General features: G+C 35.4%; 7 protein-coding genes across 10 annotated transcripts; 3 read left to right on the forward strand and 4 right to left on the reverse strand.

Moving 5' to 3' along the window:
* Nucleotides 1-647: 647 nt before the first annotated feature.
* Nucleotides 648-2,288, reverse strand: Seipin (lipid droplet biogenesis associated protein seipin). Its single transcript, XM_076380388.1, has 4 exons — nucleotides 1,894-2,288; nucleotides 1,627-1,772; nucleotides 1,027-1,554; nucleotides 648-946 (listed from the first exon to the last, which is right to left on the reverse strand). Exons 1-4 carry the CDS (start codon nucleotides 2,115-2,117, stop codon nucleotides 846-848), a joined length of 999 nt encoding a protein of 332 aa, XP_076236503.1. The 5' UTR covers nucleotides 2,118-2,288; the 3' UTR covers nucleotides 648-845.
* A 198-nt stretch (nucleotides 2,289-2,486) lies between these two features.
* Nucleotides 2,487-4,901, reverse strand: Rbbp5 (retinoblastoma binding protein 5). 2 transcript variants are annotated; one of them, XR_013002098.1, is made up of 8 exons: nucleotides 4,554-4,901; nucleotides 4,450-4,475; nucleotides 4,208-4,380; nucleotides 3,894-4,122; nucleotides 3,368-3,823; nucleotides 3,108-3,291; nucleotides 2,883-3,037; nucleotides 2,487-2,803 (listed from the first exon to the last, which is right to left on the reverse strand). XR_013002098.1 is itself a non-coding variant. In XM_076379792.1 (7 exons), exons 1-7 carry the CDS (start codon nucleotides 4,570-4,572, stop codon nucleotides 2,718-2,720), a joined length of 1,398 nt encoding a protein of 465 aa, XP_076235907.1. In that variant the 5' UTR covers nucleotides 4,573-4,716; the 3' UTR covers nucleotides 2,487-2,717. The 2 variants fall into 2 exon arrangements, 1 of the variants encoding a protein (XP_076235907.1); XM_076379792.1 differs by having other exon boundaries at nucleotides 2,883-3,291; nucleotides 4,554-4,716.
* Nucleotides 4,902-4,915: 14 nt separating this feature from the next.
* On the forward strand, nucleotides 4,916-6,713 carry Mrps29 (mitochondrial ribosomal protein S29). The gene is made up of 6 exons (XM_076379798.1): nucleotides 4,916-5,018; nucleotides 5,167-5,490; nucleotides 5,598-5,690; nucleotides 5,758-5,894; nucleotides 5,954-6,301; nucleotides 6,372-6,713. The coding sequence occupies exons 1-6, from the start codon at nucleotides 5,000-5,002 to the stop codon at nucleotides 6,606-6,608; spliced, it is 1,158 nt and encodes a 385-aa protein (XP_076235913.1). The 5' UTR covers nucleotides 4,916-4,999; the 3' UTR covers nucleotides 6,609-6,713.
* Nucleotides 6,712-9,055, reverse strand: LOC143180224 (uncharacterized). Of its 2 annotated transcripts, XM_076379797.1 has the most exons (3): nucleotides 8,522-9,055; nucleotides 8,264-8,441; nucleotides 6,712-8,166 (listed from the first exon to the last, which is right to left on the reverse strand). In XM_076379797.1, exons 2-3 carry the CDS (start codon nucleotides 8,433-8,435, stop codon nucleotides 6,974-6,976), a joined length of 1,365 nt encoding a protein of 454 aa, XP_076235912.1. In that variant the 5' UTR covers nucleotides 8,436-8,441; nucleotides 8,522-9,055; the 3' UTR covers nucleotides 6,712-6,973. The 2 variants fall into 2 exon arrangements, with proteins under 2 accessions (XP_076235912.1, XP_076235911.1); XM_076379796.1 differs by having other exon boundaries at nucleotides 8,264-9,055.
* Nucleotides 9,056-9,375: 320 nt separating this feature from the next.
* LOC143180223 (uncharacterized) lies at nucleotides 9,376-11,488 on the reverse strand. 2 transcript variants are annotated; one of them, XM_076379794.1, is made up of 4 exons: nucleotides 11,236-11,488; nucleotides 10,978-11,155; nucleotides 9,928-10,880; nucleotides 9,376-9,837 (listed from the first exon to the last, which is right to left on the reverse strand). In XM_076379794.1, exons 2-4 carry the CDS (start codon nucleotides 11,147-11,149, stop codon nucleotides 9,595-9,597), a joined length of 1,368 nt encoding a protein of 455 aa, XP_076235909.1. In that variant the 5' UTR covers nucleotides 11,150-11,155; nucleotides 11,236-11,488; the 3' UTR covers nucleotides 9,376-9,594. The 2 variants fall into 2 exon arrangements, with proteins under 2 accessions (XP_076235909.1, XP_076235908.1); XM_076379793.1 differs by having other exon boundaries at nucleotides 10,978-11,488.
* Nucleotides 11,489-12,878: 1,390 nt separating this feature from the next.
* Nucleotides 12,879-16,158, forward strand: LOC143180110 (glutamate receptor 4). The gene is made up of 10 exons (XM_076379644.1): nucleotides 12,879-12,951; nucleotides 13,571-14,085; nucleotides 14,147-14,473; nucleotides 14,552-14,714; nucleotides 14,844-15,052; nucleotides 15,162-15,247; nucleotides 15,360-15,363; nucleotides 15,419-15,508; nucleotides 15,575-15,747; nucleotides 15,819-16,158. The coding sequence occupies exons 2-10, from the start codon at nucleotides 13,636-13,638 to the stop codon at nucleotides 16,027-16,029; spliced, it is 1,713 nt and encodes a 570-aa protein (XP_076235759.1). The 5' UTR covers nucleotides 12,879-12,951; nucleotides 13,571-13,635; the 3' UTR covers nucleotides 16,030-16,158.
* Nucleotides 16,159-16,799: 641 nt separating this feature from the next.
* On the forward strand, nucleotides 16,800-19,501 carry LOC143180111 (glutamate receptor ionotropic, delta-2). The gene is given in 8 exon segments (XM_076379645.1): nucleotides 16,800-17,582; nucleotides 17,831-18,157; nucleotides 18,247-18,403; nucleotides 18,462-18,670; nucleotides 18,738-18,827; nucleotides 18,893-19,050; nucleotides 19,121-19,415; nucleotides 19,469-19,501. Coding segments are annotated over 8 exon segments (2,052 nt in total).
* The last annotated feature ends 3,651 nt before the right edge of the window (nucleotides 19,502-23,152 follow it).

The following is a 23,152-nucleotide window of genomic DNA, read 5'->3' on the forward strand; positions in this document are numbered from 1 at the left end:
TACATAAATACATATACGTACACATATGGTAACACTATGCAGAATATTTGGTTATGACAGTAAGATTAAACTGAAGAGTAAAGAGACTATAGTTTACTTTGTAATTCTTTCAAGAAATACGTTATACTGGATTGCGGTATTTGTTTGTTACAAATTCAACGAGGAGAGAAGAAATTGCAGCGTTGTACCTGGCAGATTTGTGGTAGCTAAAATAGTATGCTTCGTCGTACAACTCGCATACCAAGTTTTCCGTGAAAGCTGTAATTTGGTATACCGGAACCGGATATCGTCATTGAGCGCTAAGCGTACTTCCCCTTAATACCTATTACGATGAGAAAGTGAAGACCAACCACTGTATGTGCATGGTGTAACGAACTTATCTCGTGTTAAACAATAGTGAATAATGGTTAATTAAACTAAAACGTGCAAAGTAATGATTAATTTCAACAAGAATTGCTGGTAGCGCGCATGATTCGTCTGAAAAGTTCGACGCGACAAACGGTAAGAAAGGTTCCTTTTTTCTAATTGTTATTATTATTTGGTCAATTAGTACACCATACAAGAAAAAAACCATCACAGTTTTTAAGTTTATTTTAAGTATAGAATAAAAAATATACAATATTTATTTATAATTACTTTATTAATAATACTCTTTAACTTTACTAGTATTACAATTGAAAAAGTTAGCTAAATACCTAAATATAAAAAAATAAATATTTATATAATGTAGGTATTAGTTTTCATGTAAAAACATGAGTATTACGCTAAACAGTCTGTTTATTATTATTATACTTCTTCTTTCTGAAAATTAGCATCAATAAATGTTTTGTGGAATGTAGGATTAGTCATTTTATTGGTTCAATATGAGAAGAATGGGATTCTCCCTCAGACTCAACAAAATCTGATAATGTAAATGTATCTTCAGAGAATGATGAATCAGGCGGCTCTTTAAAAAAATAAATTCTTTGAATAATAATTCTGCAGAATGCTATATGAATTGAAATAAAAAAATAAAAAGTAACTTACGATCTTGAGTAGCTTTATACTGTGTCTTCTCTTCCGTATTAGAGTCTTTCTTATATTCTTGTTTCTGTTCTGGTTTCTTTTCTTCTTCATAATGGAAATCATCATCCCCTGTATCTTCATAAGTAGTAAAGTGGAGAAATGAAAGGGTGAACACAAGTGCTATGAAAAACAAAATTGTACTAATTCCAAGAATAGCAGACAAAATTGGCCAGTGGAACATTAGATAACGTAAACCTGATAAGTGTGCATTTATTACAATGTTTGCAGAGTAAAATTGAATATGCCGTGATTCTATTACTATGTGAATATCTGTAACTGGATGACTTTGGTCTTCTTCAAAATTGCCAAATAATTCTAGCACAACATTTTGTTTTTCTTCTGTGTCACCAAATATCATCATAGGTGAAAATGTGAGTGTTGTAAGTGCATGCAACAGTGTACTGCGATAATGTAACATTGTAGATCTGCATGTATGGTCCACAAGAAAACCATCTCTGCTACGTAATTTTGCACAGACCATAAACATACCTGTTCAAAGACTATACATTAATAATCACATTTTTTTATTTGCTTTTAAATATACAAGATTGTTTATATTACCAAGTTCTTTATTTGCTGGAGATTCTGGCATTTCTAAATGCAAATTTATTTTATATGGTTGTCCAACCATTAGAAGTTGCTGCTTGTTTGTTAACTGTACATGAGCTGATGGAAAGCTACAAATCCCTTTTCGTTCATTGCATGACCTGCAAGGAGGTGTGTACAATTAAATCGTGTTGATAACACAGTACGATACAATTTAAAAAAGTAATGATACTGTAATGTTCTATTTATTTCATTAACATACAAATAGAAAGGGAAACCTACTTAAATTGCAAATTCACTGGCCGGACATATGACATATTCGGCATATAGGCATAGTAAATTGCTGTGTAAACAAACACAGATAGCCAAATGAAGAAGATACCACTAATGATGAGAATGCCTCCTCTAAAGGCTACATCTTTAACAGTTTGCACACTTGTCGTTGTTCTTTTTTGTACATTGAACCATCTCTCATCAACTTGCTTCAGTAACCTCGAAACCAACATAGCAAACAAAAGCCAGATCACTTGTAATAAGAAGTTTTTTTAAGAACTGTACAATTTTAATATTGCGTATTAAAAATCGCTACACAAGATAAGATATGATAAGCATTTATCGGTTTATTAGGTTTCTTTTTAAATTATTTAGTACTGAAACACAGGTTAAGAGCATTTCGATGAATTCGTGGTTAATGGCAACATTATTTCCAGGGGGACATACAATATGATAACATTTAATGAGATTAAAAATTCATTAAATGTCTACTGAAACATGCATTGAAAATTTGACTGATTTGATCAAAAAAGTTACTAATATATTTAGTTACATTTTATTTGAAGAGTTACTATGGGATATCTTTTATTTACTTTAACATATACAGGATTTTTCAAAGATTTTAATAAAGATTTTCAAAATCAAAATATACAAGATGATACATATTATAATATGTACGATACATTCCATAGGACGTATATACACATTTTATGATATATTTTATAAATGCAAGATATTACCACAATTGATAATATATTTGAAATACTTTTAAATATTCTGTACAGTATGAAATACGCAATTAACACTAAAATATACAAACAATATGCTCTAAGTTATTTTCCCTTTCTGTGCTCCAATCGTGGTCTACCCTTTTTAGTAGCTGGCTTATCTTTTCCTTTATTCAATAATGGATGAGTTTCTGAAAATAAAAATGTTAATAATAAATTGAATGTTCTAATGAATTATTATCAACTATTAATCTATGTAGAAAATCTTACCATCTACAGGTGCACCTTGTAAATGAATGTCATGAGAACGATGTTTTTTCATTGGTGGTTCATGTGGAGTTGTTTGATTATCTTCTGAATCTTCTACATCTGGTGATATTGGTAAAAATTGCAGTGAACCAATATCTTCCATCTCCTCATCAGAACTACAAAAAGCAGCAACTCGATCAATTGATGCAACATCTACTTCTATTTCTTCATCTTGGGCTTCTTCACCTTGAACTACAGATTTATCCTCATCACTTAGGTCAAATTCACTCTCCCTCTCCTCATATTCAACATTTTCATCTAATTCCTTAAAGTCTGGTGCAAATGCAGACCAATTTTCTACTTGATTTTGTGCCCATATGGAAACTACACCAGATGATATAGAGGCAATAATTGGTCTTACGGGATGCCACTGTACCAAAATAAACATTTATATAATTTTTTATAGATCACTCAATCTCAATAAATACAAAACTTTGATTACTTACTACAACATCAAGTAATAATTCTCCTTTAGTTCCATGTAAAATTTTTACTAAATTTCCAATGCTTTTTTCCCATACATACAAAGCATGTTGCCTTGCAGATCCAGCACATACATACTCTCCATCTCCAGAGAAACAACACTTTTTCCACATAGTCTTGTTCACAAGATCTTGTAACTTTTGTATTGGCTCAGGTTCACCATCTTTCCCACAGGCCAATACTTCAGTACTGTCATATACACGTATTACTCTGTCTGATGTATTTACTAAAAAGCAGGAACCTCTCCTAGCAAATTCGATACTTTTTACAGCTGTATTACTAGCAGTGCCTTGTGATATTTTATAGGAAGCCTTAACAGTTAAATTCTCTGCGTCAAGAACTAGAATTCTACCACGAGCATTTCCAGTATAAACATAATCCCCACGTCGGTCAAAAGATGCCACTATGTTTAAATCACTCTAAAATGAAAAGACTTTGGAATAAAAATTAACAGTTTTAAGTACTTGCACTGAACTTATTTTAACGTACATCATCATCAAGAGGCATAACTCTATGTGTACCCTCAACGTCAACCATCACTGCTGCATGTCTCATTGGACACACTAAAAATTTGTTAAGGTTTCTTGGATGGAATTGTACTTTTAATATAGGAGAAGGAAACCTATATTTTTGATCACATTCTCCAGATAAAACATCCCATATGCAAACATTGTTGTCTGTAGATGCACTTAATAATTTATGTCCATTTCTAGACCAGCTATTTAATAAAGGAAACAGTAATATATGTATAATTAAAATATATATTTGACAATAATATCATAAATTTATTCTAAAGTATTTACCTCAATGAACACACAGGATGTACATGTGCACTAATGATTTTGGCAACACCTCGAGTTAAGAAATCCCATATAACAATTCTACCATCGTTACATCCAACAGCAAGCAAAGTACCTCTTTTATTAAATGTACAAGTTACTGCCAATGATATGCAGTCTAAGGTACCATCAAATTCCTATTAATTATAAAAATTATATTATTTTTAAGACTGAAAAATAACAATACACAATGCATTTTGTCTTACCTCTGGATAATTTTGACCAAATGATTCTATAAAAAATCGGAAATGTTAAAATAATCATTTCTATTCCATTACACGTTTAAATAAATCATTTTACATTTACTTACCTAATAATTCTAAATTCATTTTTATTTCATTTGCTGCTTACACAAACACGGATTTCATAGAACTTACTAGATTATTATTTTCTGACAGTGCATGCATGGACAGTGTACATGTATGCGTATGAATGCATAGTTTTGTTGCCACGGATTCTTAATGCGAAACGTTCGCGAAATTATTGAAAAAATATTGTTAGATACTTATTCATGAATATATTGATTATAAATATTGTTGAAAGATTAATTAAAATAGCGCATATGAAATAATTTAAGTTTATTAAATAAGATATTGAAAAATAGAAGATATTTACTATAGGGAATTTAATGCATGGTCCAATGCATAGTCTGCATGTATAGTAACAAATATGGCTGTACTACCCACATAGGTGTAAAGTGTATCCTGCAGCAATTTATTTACTAACAATTGTGTTATATATGATATTATAAACAACATGATGTCTCTATATACATGTACGTGTATTTCTTTATTTATATCTATATAATTTCTTATGTAATCAAATTGATGTATTTTTTTATAATATTACATGCGTTCGTGTAGTGTTGCAAACATACGATTTATATCTTTTAATTATCGTAAAACGATCTTTTATTATTTCAGACACTTTGCTTAGACGAATATGTGTAAGAAATGGACAACGTACAGTTACCTCAGTTGCTACAAAACAAGTTGAAATTCCAGAAATAGAATCATTTCGTACTCTAGAAACATACCCTCCAAATCATGTTATAGGTCATTTAAACAAAGTATACACAGTACCATCGGATGTTAAAAACTTATTAATAGATGAAGTACCAAATGAGTGGAAGACTCAAATAAAAACTTTTGCAGAATTTGGTATTTTAATTAGGAAACCTGCAGTTGAATTAATATCATATTTAGAACATACAGATTATACAAAGTCTATAAACAAATATGTTTTATGTATCCTTTTCTATTTTTTTGACAGATTTAAATCTAGTTTAATGTACTAGTAATGAAACTAGTTTAATTATAGATAACTATATTTTCATTACAATAATCATAATTAGATGGTATAGGAGGAGTAGGAAAAACAACAACTTTATTACATTTACTTCACTATGGACTTACAAAAAAATTTATTACATTGCATTTACCATGGGGTAAGAGAAATATAAAAAAGTATGGTTACAACAAGAAATATCTATGATATATTTTTTATATTTTTAGTATGTAATTGGTTTCGATTTCCACGGGACACTGCAGATTCTATATTCATGCCAGAAAAAATTGATTTACCATTTCATGCAGCAAAATTATTACAATATTTTTTACATTTAAATAGGTCATTGATAGCAGAACTCAATGTAAGTTAGAAATAAAATTAGTTTTATTATTGGATACAATTAAGGGAATTATTTTGTAGTTGACAGTTTCTAAAGATTACACGTGGAGTCAAAGAGAAAGTACAAAATCTGGAGAATCACTTTCTAACCTTATTGAATTTGGAATAAACCGAATAAAATTTGCATGTGGAGTATTTGATGCATTAGTGAATGAACTTAAAGCAGCTAGTACTGCAGGAAGGTGCAGAACGCTAGTTGTTATAGATGGTTTCAATGCTCTTCTCGCTGATTATACAGGTATACGTGATGATAACAAAGTACATGTACCAGCTGAAAGGATATCATTGACCACAACACTTTTAAACGCTGTAAACTATGATTGGTGTAATGGTGCTGCATTATTAACAGTAGATACAAAAGCAACTAAGGTATGTAACAGACAACAGAATATAATAAAATTATATGCAAGGCATGTTTAACAATTATTTCTGTTTATAGCATAAAAGAGAATCTGAATATCCAAGGTATTTACTGGGTAAAAAAGGATTTGAATATTTAGATCCCTTTCTTCCTATCTGTGTTGAAAATTACAGTGTGGATGAATTTGATACCATTATTGATTATTACAAAGATAGAAAATGGATTAGAACTATTACCCCTGCAGGTCAAAGAGAATTAGAATTGTTATCTAATAAGAATCCGTTAGATCTTTGGAAATATTGTAAACCATTATAGATTCTTTACAAGTAAAAATATTTATTTAAAAAAATTGTATTTAATTTCTTATTCATTTTTATTTAATGTCTTAACTTACTAAGAAATAATAAAAAATTAAGAATACGCTTTTAAGTATTTTATTAATTTGATCATTGTTACATTACATCAAAAGGAATGTTAAATATTTGTTAGTATGATGTATATTAACTGATAGTGCATATATTTCTAAAAGATATAATTGTAATAATGTAAAGACAAATTATGCTTAATTACATTGGAAGTTAACTACACCCAAACTACTATGGTACACATAAATGAAGATTGCGTCAAATATTAAAATTTATTCAGGTCTATACTGAAGTAATTTTAAAACTTTGTCAATATTACCATGATTGTAATAAATAAGCTAATAATTCGTCTTTATTTAAAAATCCCATCTCTACCATAGCCAAGACGGCGTTATGTATTTTCGGATTTGTATGATATATCTTTTCTTCTTTTGGCAATTGAGGATAAAGTGTTGGTTCCGGAGGAATTTCGTTTGGTGCTGATGGCTCCTGCTTTTCAGGAATTTCATTCAAGCTGGATGATACTGAGGATGCTTGACTAATATCAGTAGCTTCGTTTCTGTCTAGTATTGTCCATTCATCTGTTGATGAAGTTTTTTCAGCAGGTGTATTCTGATATATAACTGATTTAGAATCAGACATAGATGGTTTATCATCTGGTTTGCTTGATTTTTTCTCTTCCTTTGAGACTTTTTTAGTAGTATTTTCATCTTTCGATTTATCATCTGGTTTGTTTGATTTTTTCTCTTCCTCTGGGACTTTTTCAGTAGTATTTTCATCTTTTGATACGCTTTCTTCAGTTGCCTTCTCTTGCGCAGGCTTATTAATCTGATCTAAGATATCAGGAATAAAGGAAAGGTCTATTTCTATGCCAAATTTGTTTAGCAATTCTTCCACATTTTTTACAGTGGTTTTAGGACCTTCACAATTACTTTTAGCATCTTTATTATCCTCTTCTTTAGATTCATCTGTACATCTACTGGCTTCATTAGATGACATTGGGTTTACTATTGTCTCACTAGGAATATTAAATAATCTTGGTCCAAGAGCTTCTGTTAATGTAGAGCAATTAATATTCTTTTTGGACTGTTCGTGGCACCTTTTTCCTTTCTTCTGACATTCATCTAGAATAGCTTCCTTAGCCAAATCTATACCACTCTTTCTAAAAAACTTCATATGATAAAGTAGGCGTTTACAATGAAAGGAGGACCACTGCAACGGCTGTGGCATACGGATCATGCAATGCTCTGAATGTAAGCCTAATGTTTCACAATTTGAACATAAATCATAATCTTCACATTGAATACATTTGTATCGAAATCCTAATATGTCACCATCACAACTATCGCAAATAATATTTGGATGATATACTTTCTGTCCCTTAGGAGTTGGTAGCTCTTGTTTTTGTGATTGCATTTTTATATATAGTTTATAATTTCTACTCATGGTTCGAAAAGCAATGTCAAACTCTGCATCTGTTGCTATTCGGATAGTATCACCCTCATCATCTGTAAAATTATATTTCTTCTTAATATGCTTACAGAAAATAAGATAACAACAACTTGGAATACAACATTATATTTTTAATTTTTGCAAAAAGCTTACCTTTCCACGAAATAGTGAAGTCCTGATTAGTAAGTTCAGGGAAGTAAAATAACACTTTTTCACGAAGTTGAGTAAAAGTCATGTGTGGTAAATATAAATCATTAACTTCAAACATTCGGATTTCTTTTACAGTTGAATCACTGTTTAGTAAGTAGAGTTTACATCCATACATATTGAACTATATAAATAGTTAATACGTTTGTTTTAATGTACAAGACTCAGAAATTATTAGCTTATACTTTTATAAAGTACACTTACACAAAATTATCTGAATTATTATTTCCCAAAACACACAACTTTTCTCGTTAAATTCTGACTTCTGTATGCTTTGTTGATCACGTTACTATGCTTTTATAGCCAATATTTCGTGCATCTGTCACTGTCATGCGTAGTTACAAGCAAAATGGCGCTATCGATGCAACAATTTCATTTATATTTCTTTTTATGAATATATCTAGTCTGTGGATGCTCCTCTACTACAATACTTGTCTATTTTTAAAAGAATAACTATACCGCGAGCTTGAAATTATTATTTTATAAGAATTAATAGCATATTTTCCTGTAAACTTTACCGGCTCCATTTTTGAATGAAATGCGAAATTTGACAGATGTCCACGTGACTTTTGTCCACGTGTATTTCTTTGTTTATATCTATATAATTCTTATATAATCAAATTGATGTATATTTTTATAATATCACATGCGTTCGTGTAGTGTTGCAAACATAAAATTATGTGCAAGACATGTTTAACAATTATTTCTGTTTATAGCATAAAAGAGAATCTGAATATCCAAGGTATTTTTACTGGGTAAAAAAGGATTTGAACATTTAGATCCCTTTCTTCCTATCTGTGTTGAAAATTACAGTATGGATGAATTTGATACCATTATTGATTATTACAAAGATAGAAAATGGATTAGAACTATTACCCCTGCAGGTCAAAGAGAATTAGAATTGTTATCTAATAAGAATCCGTTAGATCTTTGGAAATATTGTAAACCATTATAGATTCTTTACAAGTAAAAATATTTATTTAAAAAAATTGTATTTAATTTCTTATTCATTTTTATTTAATGTCTTAACTTACTAAGAAATAATAAAAAATTAAGAATACGCTTTTAAGTATTTTATTAATTTGATCATTGTTACATTACATCAAAAGGAATGTTAAATATTTGTTAGTATGATGTATATTAACTGATAGTGCATATATTTCTAAAAGATATAATTGTAATAATGTAAAGACAAATTATGCTTAATTACATTGGAAGTTAACTACACCCAAACTACTATGGTACACATAAATGAAGATTGCGTCAAATATTAAGATTTATTGATGTCTATGCTGAAGTAAGTCTAAAACTTTGCCAATGTCACCATATTCTGCTTCTAATAAATAAGTTAATAATTTGTCTTTATTTGAAAATCCCATCTCTACCATAGCCAAGACGGCGTTATGTATTTTCGGATTTGTATGATATATCTCTTCTTCTTTTGGCAATTGGGGATAAAGTGTTGATTCCGGAGGAATTTCGTTTGGCGCTGATGGCTCCACTGATACATGTGAAGAAACCTTAAAGAAATAATTTGTAATTATAAATTTTTCTTATATTCCATATGCATTTTACTATGTGTTACATTAAATTATTCCATTAGATCTTACCTGCTTTTCAGGAATTTCATTCAAGCTGGATGATACTGAGGATGCTTGACTAATATCAGTAGCTTCGTTTCTGTCTACTATTGTCCACTCATCTGTTGGTGAAGTTTTTTCAACAGGTGTATTCTGATATATAACCGATTTAGAATCAGACATAGATGGTTTATCATCTGGTTTCCTTGATTTTTTCTCTTCCTCTGGGACGTTTTTAGTAGTATTTTCATCTTTTGATACGCTTTCTTCAGTTGCCTTCTCTTGCGCAGGCTTATTAATCTGATCTAAGATATCAGGAATAAAGGAAAGGTCTATTTCTATGCCAAATTTGTTTAGCAATTCTTCTACATTTTTTACAGTGGTTTTAGGACCTTCACAATTACTTTTAGCATCTTTGTTATCCTTTTCTTTAGATTCATCTGTACATCTACTGGCTTCATTAGATGACATTGGGTTTACTATTGTCTTACTAGGAATATTAAATAAGCTTGATCCAAGAGTTTCTGTTAATGTGAAGCAATTAATATTCTTTTTGGACTGTTCGTGGCACCTTCTTCCTCTCTTCTGACATTCATCTGGAATAGCTTCTTTAGCCAAATCTATACCACTCTTTCTAAAAAACTTCTTCATGTGATGAAGTAGGCGTTTACCATGAAAGGAGGACCATTGCAACGGCTGTGGCATACGGATCATGCAATGCTCTGAATGTAAGCCTAATGTTTCACAATTTGAACATAAATCATAATCTTCACATTGAATACATTTGTATCGAAATCCTAATATGTCACCATCACAACTATCGCAAATAATATTTGGATGATATACTTTCTGTCCCTTAGGAGTTGGTAGCTCCTGTTTTTGTGATTGCATTTTTATATATAGTTTATAATTTTTACTCATGGTTCGAAAAGCAATGTCAAACTCTGCATCTGTTGCTATTCGGATAGTATCGCCCTCATCATCTGTAAAATTATATTTCTTCTTAATATGCTTACAGAAAATAAAATAACAACAACTTGGAATACAACATTATATTTTTAATTTTTGCGAAAAGCTTACCTTTCCACGAAATAGTGAAGTCCTGATTAGTAAGTTCAGGGAAGTAAAATAACACTTTTTCACGAAGTTGAGTAAAAGTCATGTGTGGTAAATATAAATCATTAACTTCAAACATTCGGATTTCTTTTACAGTTGAATCACTGTTTAGTAAGTAGAGTTTACATCCATACATATTGAACTATATAAATAGTTAATACGTTTGTTTTAATGTACAAGACTCAGAAATTATTAGCTTATACTTTTATAAAGTACACTTACACAAAATTATCTGAATTATTATTTCCCAAAACACACAACTTTTCTCGTTAAATTCTGACTTCTGTATGCTCTGTTGATTACGTTATGGTGCTTTTATAGGCAGTATTTCGTGCATCTGTCACTGTCATGCGTAGTTAGAAGCAAAATGGCGCTATCGATGCAACAATTTCATTTGTATTTCTTTTTATGAATATATCTAGTCTTTCGATGCTCCTCTATTACCATACTTGTCTATTTTTAAAAGAATAACTATACCGCGAGCTTGAAATTATTATTTTATAAGAATTAATAGCATATTTTCCTGTAAACTTTACCGGCGCCATTTTTGAATGAAATGCGAAATTTGACAGATGTCCACGTGACTTTTGTCCGTAAACGATGAATCACGATACATTCTCCATACTGTGTAAGTTCAAATCATCATTCAGACTATGTTGCATCATATCTTTTGAAAATTCTATGATATTCTTCGGCGTTTTCGTAGAAAATATAGTAATATTTCTAATTGATATGACGTGGTTGACGTCATATCGCAATTTTTAGTAGTCATGGAAGAAAAATAGTACAAAAGTTTATGATAATGGTACCTTATCTAGAACTTTCGCAGTCGTGCATTATATTATAGCATGTTGTCTTTTCATTATCTGCTATCTAATACTATATTGAAACATGTGTATGTATGTATGTACATTTAAAGACTGTTTATCATGAAATAAATAAATATATATATGTATGTATACACATACTCATTCAGTTTAAGTAAATAATTGTTGTCTTTATATAGGTATACACACAACAAATATTTAATTAAGCAAAAGGAATTACAACATAGAATTTAATTATGTCTAAAAAATCTTATTTAATGAAATATAGTGCATAATAATCTTGTATCAACTATTAATTTGATCACACAATTGTTCTTTAGGATTTTTAGTAAACAATATTCCGTGCTACATTGATAGAACTGTTTAATATAGAGTTTATCACGTGGTGTTTCTAAGAGTTGACAATGTATCTAAAATTTAGACAACGAATAATTAATAATAGTACATATAATCAACATTTCACTACTTATTTATATAGAGAAAGTATTGGAATATCAGAGTACCTACCTATATAGTACAGTCTGCGCGCGCATACATGCGATGCACTAGAGTGGAAACTACAATCACTTAAACTGTACGATTTGCGCGTCATTCTTTCTTATTTCTTTGAGGAATTCGTTACTCTCTTTATTTTATTTTAATTTATTCATAATATTATTAAACTGATATTTTTCTATTTTCTAATATTCTTTCCGTTACACCATACAAGATACCAGAAATATGATCTTACGAAAATACATTATTACATCATTCTACTTGAGTACAACCATTAATTTTTATAAATTGATGTAAATATGTAATTGTGATATAATATAACTTATAGTCGTATACCTCATACCTTGTTATTTAATATTATCTGTTATACAAAACAGTCATATTAAATAGGATGAGACGCATAAAATTATACTCTTCCTGTATGATTAATTGCGCAGAGAAAGATATAGAAGCCTAGACATAATTTTCTAATGGAACACTGATCAATACGATCATTCACTTAACGCTATTGTAAGTTAAAATAAATGTTCTGTATGATACAGATCTCAGTCTCGGATGCATCTACTTCTATTAATCAGAAATTTCTCAACATGATGTAAGGGAGTTTTTAATAATGGTGAGCCATTATCTATATCGGTTTAAATTCTATTCGCTATCTGCTGAATCATCTGCTGTTATATTAACATTTGACATTATTAAGTGCTGCTTGACATTCGATTACTATCACGCTGGTTGAAATTATATTTTAAGGAATTTATGTTTTTGCGACAGTTCAACACGAACGTGTCTTCAATATTTTATGCTCGTCCCTGCACAGGCTTAAATTATGTGTCACAAACGTGCTTGTCTTTACCTATGGGAATTCAGTCATTGAAGTTCCATCTAGTATAATAGTCGGCGACACTACTTGGAAAAAGAAGTATCTGTCGCAAACAAAATGAAATTCATTTTGTATTTGAGCTGGTTTTTATTTAGTGTTTCTTTAACTACAACGAATATGTATAAGGATGGACTGTTATTCATTCCGTTGTTGAAAAAAGTTCGCAGCATTTATACAGCTTCTGCTGTATTCTTCGTACAGCCCAGGAGACTCTCTACGGATGTCGATAGTAACGTTTCCAACAATTTTCTTCTCCTCATATTTTCTCATTGAATTTCCTATTTTTTGAGCAAGTATAATACATAATCACTATGCTGCAACAGGATAAAATGTAACGCATTTTCTTGCTGTTTAGGTACTCTTATATCGACTAGAACGCATTCATGGTGTCGTTTCCTCAGCCGAGAGAACATCATCACCATGGTTGTCACGATTGACAACATGCATCAGCTTGCAAAATATTACAATAATATTGTTTGCCCTCTGATCGTAGTCCTAATAAGCGGAGAGCCAATGTTTTATGAATTCTCGAAGACGAGCAAGACCTTCAATATGTCTTTTGCCACATGGCTCGTAATATTTATACCAACTTCAATGAACGCTATGCACAATTACTGCTATCGTCCACCAGGTAATCCATTTCATCTGAGGTTCGACAGTAAAATGTTAGTGCTATGCGGGACGGATCCCATTGTTCGTGAATGGTACTCAGTGGATGGGAAGACCACAGAGATCTTTGAATTGGCTAAATGGTACACTGACAGAAATTTACCAAATGTATCGACGAAAATCGATATGCTCACGAATTTGAGTCTGTACGATAGGAGGGCAGATTTGAAGGGCATTGTTCTTCGAGGCGTCATCGTGAAGGCAAGGATTCTTGTTCAATTAGAAGCTACCAGAGATTCTTCAATTTCATTTTGTTCTTTAGGATTCGATGCTGGCCAAGCTTGATGGCAACAAAGTGAACGGATATTTTGGCAAGGTTATTGACCACCTTCAGAAATCTTTGAACTTTACCATCGACATCGTGACTAAAGTGGACAACCACGGAAGCTACAATGCGACGGCGAAAGTTTGGAACGGTGCGATGAAGTTAGTGGCTACGGGAGAGGTCGATATCGGAGTGTCAGAATTTAGCATGACTAACTTGAGATTTGACTATGTTGATTTCACTGTCCCTTTGCTCACCACCAGATTTATCATAAATTTGAAGAAATCGCATTTTTTTGGTGTGAAATGGTACGCTTACTACAAGGTATATTTTATAAACATTACACTGTCTTTAAATTAATCGAGCTCCGTTACTATGATACTTTATATTCATATTTTTTAGACGTTCAGTTTCACAATTTGGCTCAGTGTAGCAGCAACAATCATAATTGCTTATTTTGTTTTGAGCTTGATAAGAAGCTATGTAGAATCGCAATCTATAAAGGAAGTACTATACGACGAGTTTATTCGGGTTTGGGGTATACTATGTCAACAGGGCCTAGCAGGTACATTAATGAATTGCATAAGTCAATATGATATATTTAATTAAAAGTCTGAAGTTGGGAAGGCAGTTGTATAAACAGGTGAATATTAATGAATAAGTTGTGAGACAAGTAAGACAAGTGATTTTCCAGTATTTCCACCAAATTTGTCGCTTCGACTGGCATACTTCAGCATTTCCATTTACGCTCTGTTGTTATACGCCGCTTACTCTGCGATGTTGATATGTTTCTTGACGGCTCAGTATCGAGGTGCACCTTTTCAAAGTATAGAAGAATTCATAAAAGACGGCACGTTTTCCATAATCGTTGGAAAAGATTCCGCGGATTACGACATGTTCACTGTAAGTTCACGCGATAACTGAGAATTCTGACACGATATGCTTTCACTTTTACCCACGTGTTGAACGTTCGAGTCACGAGTGCCGCGTAATCCCGCGTCTGCATCGTCAGGACGAAAAGGAGCGAGGTTACAGTGAGATGCAGTTATGTATGCATGTAGAGCAGCTTTCTGGTGTTCGTTTGAAACTTGGAGATCTGTATCCTTTCTATTCATAGGCAATAAACGTGATAAAAACTAATACACGCATTTACTCTTGAAATTTCACAGCAAGCTGACGATTTGCTAACGATAACGAGTTTATGAATAAGATCAGTATGTCGATTAGCTTTGCATCCATATAGTGCATATAATCTGATTTCATTTCCAGTATTCCAAAGATCCATTATCGGTAGGTTTGATGAAGTTGATGAAACCATTTGACAGTCTGCCCGTCACTATAGAAGATGCATACATCGCTGTAAGTTTGATTTCAGTGTTTGTGTGCGAGCAGTTAACAGCTGCATTATTATCTGAACATTTGCAGCTATGTAATGATGAAAAAGTAGCATTATATACAAATAACGATTCCGAAATGAAGAGAAGATCGAAGTTCATACACGTACCATGCAAAGTCTTTAACATTAACGTGGGCCGCGTGGACACTTTGAGTATGATTCTAACTAAGGATAATCAATACACCGATGTCGTGAATCATCAGTCAGTGTCTGTAACATGAAACATATACATACATATCGATATTATTTAATTAAGATGCTATTCCAATACAGTCTGAGGAAATTATTGGACTCCGGTTTGCTGAATCGTTACAAGATAGAAGTTGGTTCCCATGAAAAATCCAAAATTGAGCCTGTCGACTTCGGTAGCGTTGCGTCTGTATTGATGATCTTATTTTGCGGTGTGTCGACAGCGTTTATAATACTGATTGCAGAGATATATTACTTTAAGTATAAAAGTACCAAAGATATCGATCGATCGTGACTAAACGAAGAAATTATTTTATTCGTACTATATACTTACAATGGTTGTGTCAGTCGTGGAATGCACATAATGATGCACGCATTAATTTTCAAAGTATGTTCTAAATATGTTATACAAATTGCATGCCACTTGTAATTCCAACATACCAATTTTTTGAAATATATGAGATTCAAATTTTCAGTATCAGTTGTTCTTATCAATATACCTTTCTATTTTACTTTTTGTCCAAGACCAATACTGAGGTAGTTCAAAAAGATCTCGTTCATCGTCGCGAATGAAGTGAAGGCTTCAGTAATTCACAACACGCTCATTTCCTGTACATACATGTATCCTTATCAGCGTAAATCTTTGTACAGTTTGTTCGTAATTCGCGCGACCGTGCTGGTAATGCATAATATGGGACATTGTGTTCCGTTGGTAATGAGCTGTTGCCCTCACCTCTAGATCCACAGATTTGATAAATTCGAACCACCTCGTCACGGTTCGTGTGGTTTTTAGTTTAGCCAGTTATCATCGGAGGCGGTTGGATATCGCGAAAGGGAAAAAGGTTTCGACGCTCTGCTCGTCGGAAAATTTGCGAGCGTAAAACCTCTGACCTATCTAATTAACGAAACTAAATCCAAGCGTTGCGATGATTGAAGTGAAATCGTAAAACTACGTCGACGAGGCAATTGAACGAAATAATCGCGATAATTATGGTATAAGCAGATCGAAACGGTTCTGGTTAATTGAAAACAATTCAGCAGATAAATGTTTCCTTTTGGTATGAGATGGAACGGTTCATTTGCCACGCTACCATTCTGCTACTCCTGTCCGTTTCGATGCTCTCGATCGACGTAAACGACGCCCACAACTACATGCTTCTCATCACGGACGTTCACAGTTATTATGGAACGACCTGCATCATGATCGTGCATCCTGACAGTTGCACCGGTAAGTTCGCTCCTCTCGAAAGACGTTCGTGCGAAAGTGCCAAGATTAACTGTACCCATGATGGTATGTTCTATTGAAAATACTGCACAGAGAGGACGTGAGACTTTTCTATTATCGCTTCAGATTTCAACGAAACGACTGTGACGCAACTATGGACACAAGCCTTCTCTCATAAGGGTATCCTGACCATGATCGTAAGCTTTTCCAACCTTCCACGAGAAACTAGGAGGTACCAAGGTCACATAGTGCGTCCTCTCTACGTCGTTCTTCTCACAGCGAAAGAGACCATGAACGAGTTCGCGATGATCGCCAGACAAATCGATATCTCTTTTCCCGTATGGCTCGTGATGTTCCTGCCATACCGAGGTGATCCTCTGAAATCATTCTGCCAGGATCCAAAAGAGAATCGGTTCAACCTCCTGTTCAACACCGAGATGCTTGTCCTCTGTTACAACCTGCCAATACTGAACGAATGGTATTCGTTGCACGATGATCGCACCAGAGTCTTCCATCTAGCTGACTGGAGTCCTTCCGCGGGGTTGCGTCCGAAAACACGCAAGAGTCTGTACGCGAGGAGGACCGACATGTTTGGGAAAGTTATACGCATAGCATATGTCGAAGTAAGTAATTTACGCTTAAAGTATGACTTCATTTTTGTTCGATAATTGTTGTTGCCGTCACGACAAACGAGACGATAGGGATGATTTACGAGGGTAATCAAACGGTGGTGGGTGGAAGAAAAATGGAAAATGTCCATTGGTTAGAAGGCCACTTTTTTTTTAGCGTACATATGGATAGTTAGCAGTACACTACCTTCTTTTATGGAAACTCGTGACAATAACGAAAATTGTGTTTATGGGAATTTAAGGATTCCTCGTTCATATCGATGAAGAATGGACGACTTACGCACTTCTTCGGCGGACTAATTTGTGAACTGAGCAGGGTTATGAATTTCACGATAGAGTCGTCAGGCGCTCTGGCTGCGTACGGTAATTGGAACAAGGAGGATCGAGTTTGGACAGGTCTGATAGGGGCGGTGGTTGAGGACAAGATCGACTTGGGTGTTTCAGAGTTCAGCATCACCAATCATAGATTAGATGTGGTTGATTTCACGTTGCCATTGCTCTTGTCCCGTAATCGAGTGTACTTCAAGAAGCCCGATACCTCGTTCGTGGAGTGGTCCTCCTATTTTAAGGTTTCTATTTTTGATAGAGTACCTCTTTAATTATGGTTATACTTAGCTATGCAAAGAGAATGAGATGTTTCCTATTTTTCTATTTCCAGGCTTTCGACATGGGTATCTGGACGGCGATAGTGTGCATAATCCTGTCTGCTCCAATCGTTCTGACACTCATGAAGACGAGAGGCCGTGTAGATATACAAAGTATGGGGGACAATTATTTGAACGTTTGGGGGATTTTCTGCCAACAAGGGTTGTCAGGTAGCGAAACTGTGTCTAATTGTAAATTGGATTCTATAGTGTGATTGCTTAATTTCAGAGTTTCCAACAAAGGACTCTTTAAGGCTGGCTTCCCTATCGATTTTCGTGTCCTCGTTGATCATCTTTTCGGCTTACAGCGCTTCATTGATTAGCTTCCTGACGGTCTCCACGGTCAGCCTACCCTTCTCTACTCTAGAGGGATTTGCTCAGTATGGCTCCTATAAATTGATCGTGTTTAAAAACAGCGCGGACTACGATCTAATAGTTGTAAGCCTGACATTGCAAGTATATCAAACGAGTCGAGGAATAAAGTATAAAATGAATATGATTTTAGTCTAGCAACGACAGCGTGTCTATAAGATTAAAGAAGCTGCTGAAAAAGAAGCAAGACTTACCATTGACAGCGTCGGACGGCTTTGATCAGGTAACATGTATATTGTGAATAATACCATTGAAATGACAATGCATGTAATTTTCACTCTCGTCTAGGTTTGTTTCGAGAAGGTTGGATTCTTCTTAACGGAGGTGATACAAAACGCCGTGAAGCATGTGCCCTGCGAAATTATATCTATAGATGGTCCAGGAGTCGATAATCTAGCGATGGCCTTGCAGAAAAACAGCCCGTACACAGGATTCATAAACTACCAGTAAATAGCGTAAATCTCGTCAGTGATCATTCCTCTGTAAGACTCTTGGTCTTCGCCGATTATTTTTCAGGTTGCAACGCTTCAAAGACAACGGGATACTGCAAAAGCTGAAAAACAAATACTCTGTGCTTGGCTCTAGTTACGAGAATCGTTATCCAACAGTTACTTTGGGTAGCATTGCACCGATCCTAACCATCCTCGCAGGTGGAGTGGTCATAGGGTGCATCATTCTGACACTCGAGAAGATATATTACAATTTTTGGATCAAGAAGTGCGGAGAAAGTCAGCTATGTGTGAAATTGAAGCAGACTGTTGGAAGTAGATGTTGGCGTGAATTGGAAGAAAAGAAGTCCCATAAAAAACGTGTATCAAGTCAGCAATGCTCAATGATTGGATATTATCCGTAATGTTCATTCAGTGTAAATTAACGTTTAGCACACGCTTTATCTAAGATCTTGTAATAAATGAATTACGTGATTATTTCATAAGTCATAAAGTTTGAAGCTCTCACGTCCGATCGATAGACAGCATCATAACGAGGGAAGAAACTTTGACAATAATGTGCGCGCGTTTGTTACAGATTAACGAAGCCAGCTTCATTAATCTATTATGTATTCCTATTCTATACACGAGATCGCTTTCACTTCATGCCACAGTAACGCTGCCAGTTTGCGAGTAATTAGTTGCAAATTTCCGCGTATCATTTCTCTCGCGAGCATCATACGGGGATTCAATGAACTCTTCAGTTGCGATGTTCTATTCTTAACGTTAGTTATAGCCATATCATACTTGTATGTCTGGTTAATTTCTTTAATAGAATTGGAATTTATTCAGAACCGCCTCGGAACAACTTATATTCATGATCTCTTACAGCAATAGTGAATCTTTGGTGGGATCAGGCTTGACACGAACAATGCCGCTATTGTTTTAATTATATAACTAATAAGTACCATCGAAATCTCTAAATGAATGCATTACACAAGGTAGGTACGACGAATTGCGCAATTATCACGATTACCTTTTGATCGTGTTAATGGTGAAGACATATAGATTCATACGAGACGTTTGACCTACGACCTTTGAGAGAAATTCACCTACGTGACTCTCTTCCCACGTGAATCAAGCAGCATCTACTGCGTCTGATCGACGAAAACACGGAGCTCTCCTTGGGTCTCGCATCTTTCAGTCGCATTAAATGCAAATCTCTATACTGAAAAAGACGATCAAAGTATGGATATGTATGTACGACCCACCGAAACAAAGCTCATGAACTTGCTTTGCCCCCAGGTTAATAATGCAACCAAAAACAGGCCACCTTTCAGATGACTTCATTGCAGAAGAACAAAAGAAGGCAGCCGTAACCCGAAGGAAAATGATTGTTCTACAAGCGCTATGTTTCCAGGAGAACGTAGGTTCATGGGTAAACAAAGATGCACCGTCAGCTTGCAGCGAATGTAAAGCTTGTTGCTTGGCGAAGCGTACAGCGCCATGGGGACCGGATACAGGCCAGCACGCGCTACGTTTCCGCTTTCCGTATGACCGGAAGTGACCTTTGCCTCATTAGAAAAAATTCCACGCGCGCTGCGATCCCCTACCGTCAAGCTCAGGTATACGAAGACTCCTTGGGTCTGGATGGATCTCGAATGTCAGTGACAAACACACTGTGACGCTAAATTTCGTAGTCCACTGTTTCAGTGTCGGCGATGTTTATGAGGAAAACCACAGATTCGACCAAGAAACAAGATTATGACTCATTTCTTCCGTTTAATGAAATTTGATTAGCTACGCGAAACATTAATCTCGAGCGAACCTCCGTGGCTGTCTTTGGGCCAGGTAATACTGCGTCACATGTCTTTTTTTCCGTCGACGAAAAGAACCGGATAACCTTGGCTGAATGCACTCCGACAGGAATGGACCGCCATCGATATGACCCACGCTCGTTGGAAGGTATTCATTAGAAGCGACAGGGGACTCGGGGCGAAACTTTGGTCTCGCGCGCGATGTCACAGGAAAGATATCATTGCATATCCCGCTCCGTTTCGCGACTGGATGGCCTCGAATTTTTGCAATTTAAATGCACTCCGCGGGCAATCGATCGTCGTCGACGATCAACGCGACGTCTTGAAAGAGAGTTTTGTCCGTCGATTAGCCCTGACGCACGTGGCAGTCATTGTTGGCAGGTTGTGTCATCTCTGGGCTTGTCCAGAATGTCATTATTATCGTGCTGTATGCCGACTAGACTCGCTAGGCGACTTCTATCCGTTGGTAACAATGATAGCAGCGTCGATTGCGAACCAGGAAACAATAATGTCGGTCAATAATGACTATTGTCAGTGAGCAAACAATGATGCTTTGTGGAAAGTGTGCCCAAGAAATGAAGCTGTGTATTGTCTGGTTAGCCGTAAGCGCTTGGGCGGCTTCTTGTAATGAGAATGGTACTATAATACAGTTGGAGAACGAAATGGCGTTTTACAGTTTTGTAACGTGATGTGTTGAACAATTTGCATGACATTAACATCGTGTAATGGCCAGGCATGTATAAATCTTTAGCCTTCCAGGGAAACGCACAACTGGCGACTATGCGTGACGGCTGGTTTGAGCTTCCTTCAATGGGCTGGCTTCGAGAACGATTTTATTGAGAAATTGACTGCGGAGAATGGTTGCGTTGATCCGCTTGTCTCGTAAATCCAGCATTGCGACTACTGATCGGCTCATTACCGTGCTCGAAACCGTGGGTGGGTATTAGCGTACACGTTAGCACACTGTGCTTGTGAAACACCGTTCGCCAATAATATTCAATGGAAGACGTCACTGTGGTTACGACTAAGTAGATGGAAATTACGGGCTGATTAACAGCGACGAACATGGATCGACGACCGCGTGAGACTCGTGAAGATCGAGGGGATCTAGCCGCGTCTTTGCCACCTGTCGCTAAATCATTTCACCTTCTATTTAAAGAATTCGAAACGTGCTCTTATGTAACGTGAATATTCTATTGCGTTTAAGGTGACTCCAGTCGATGCATGGTCCAAAGATACGAGGTTCAATGACTATCGCTAATCATCCAAGGTGCGCTTAGTCATAGAAAAATTAGTGTCCTTATCTCTTTGCGAAATTATCGCTGAAAAACTATGTCACTAGTTAAGGTACACTGTGTATAAAGTCAACGTTCAATCAGGGTCGTGACAGAGATTGCGAAACACGGTGACCAATCCAGTCAAAAGCTCAGGGACCCGAGAGGTCGCGTGCATCGGGATTTCGCGCATCTCGAAGGACGAGGCAAGGAGATTTGACAGTTGTCGGGCATCTGGCCTCTCCTTTTCTCCTCAATGCCAGCCGCCGTTCTACCCACGTATACCGGGTGTCGCGTGGGTGTAGGCTCGTGCTCCACGCGTGCACGTAGTGGGGATCCTCCGGTACTCCAGTGGCTCGCATGGAAAGGAAAGGAAAAGAGTGGTGTACCTACAGCTGTGCTGTAAACGCGATTATGTTTCGTCGCTGGCAAACCCATTCAGTGCTCCTTACGGCACGAAGGAACTTGCTACGGTCGCTGCTGTTGCTTGCGTCTCGACGCCGAGCCGCGATGTGTCCCCAGTAATTCTCGACAGAGAAGCGAAGAGGAAACCGCGCGTGGACAGTGGGACTGGTTGGCTCCGTCCGCAGAATCGCGTGCACGTGTCATTCGTGGTGTTTGCTTTTCGAGTGAAACAGAGACCCTCGTTGTGGATGCTGTTTCCGCGCTAGGAGAGACCCTGCTGCCAATTATTACGGGATGATAATGTGAGAATTGCTTCTGATAGGAGTTGGGTGGTGTCTGTCGCGCGGAGTTCGGGTGTCTGGGGTTCGTCAGGGCGGCTGATTGGGGGTGTGCGTGGCGCAGCTGTTCACCGTGGGATCGAAGCATTCGGGTGAGTTCGATTTTAAAATCGATACAGTTATTCTGCCTCTATGCCCTGTTAGGTTTTTAGTGCAGACTGAACAACTGGTACAGTGGTTGATAGCTCGTGATTTTAATTAGGAACACTTTGTATTAAACGTGTAGTCATTCTGTTTCTTTATTCTAATGCAAGTTGTACAGATTCAGGTCGAGTTACACTTTCGA

Source organism: Calliopsis andreniformis, chromosome 6 (assembly GCF_051401765.1).
Source record: "Calliopsis andreniformis isolate RMS-2024a chromosome 6, iyCalAndr_principal, whole genome shotgun sequence".
NCBI classification, from domain to species: Eukaryota; Metazoa; Arthropoda; class Insecta; order Hymenoptera; family Andrenidae; genus Calliopsis; species Calliopsis andreniformis.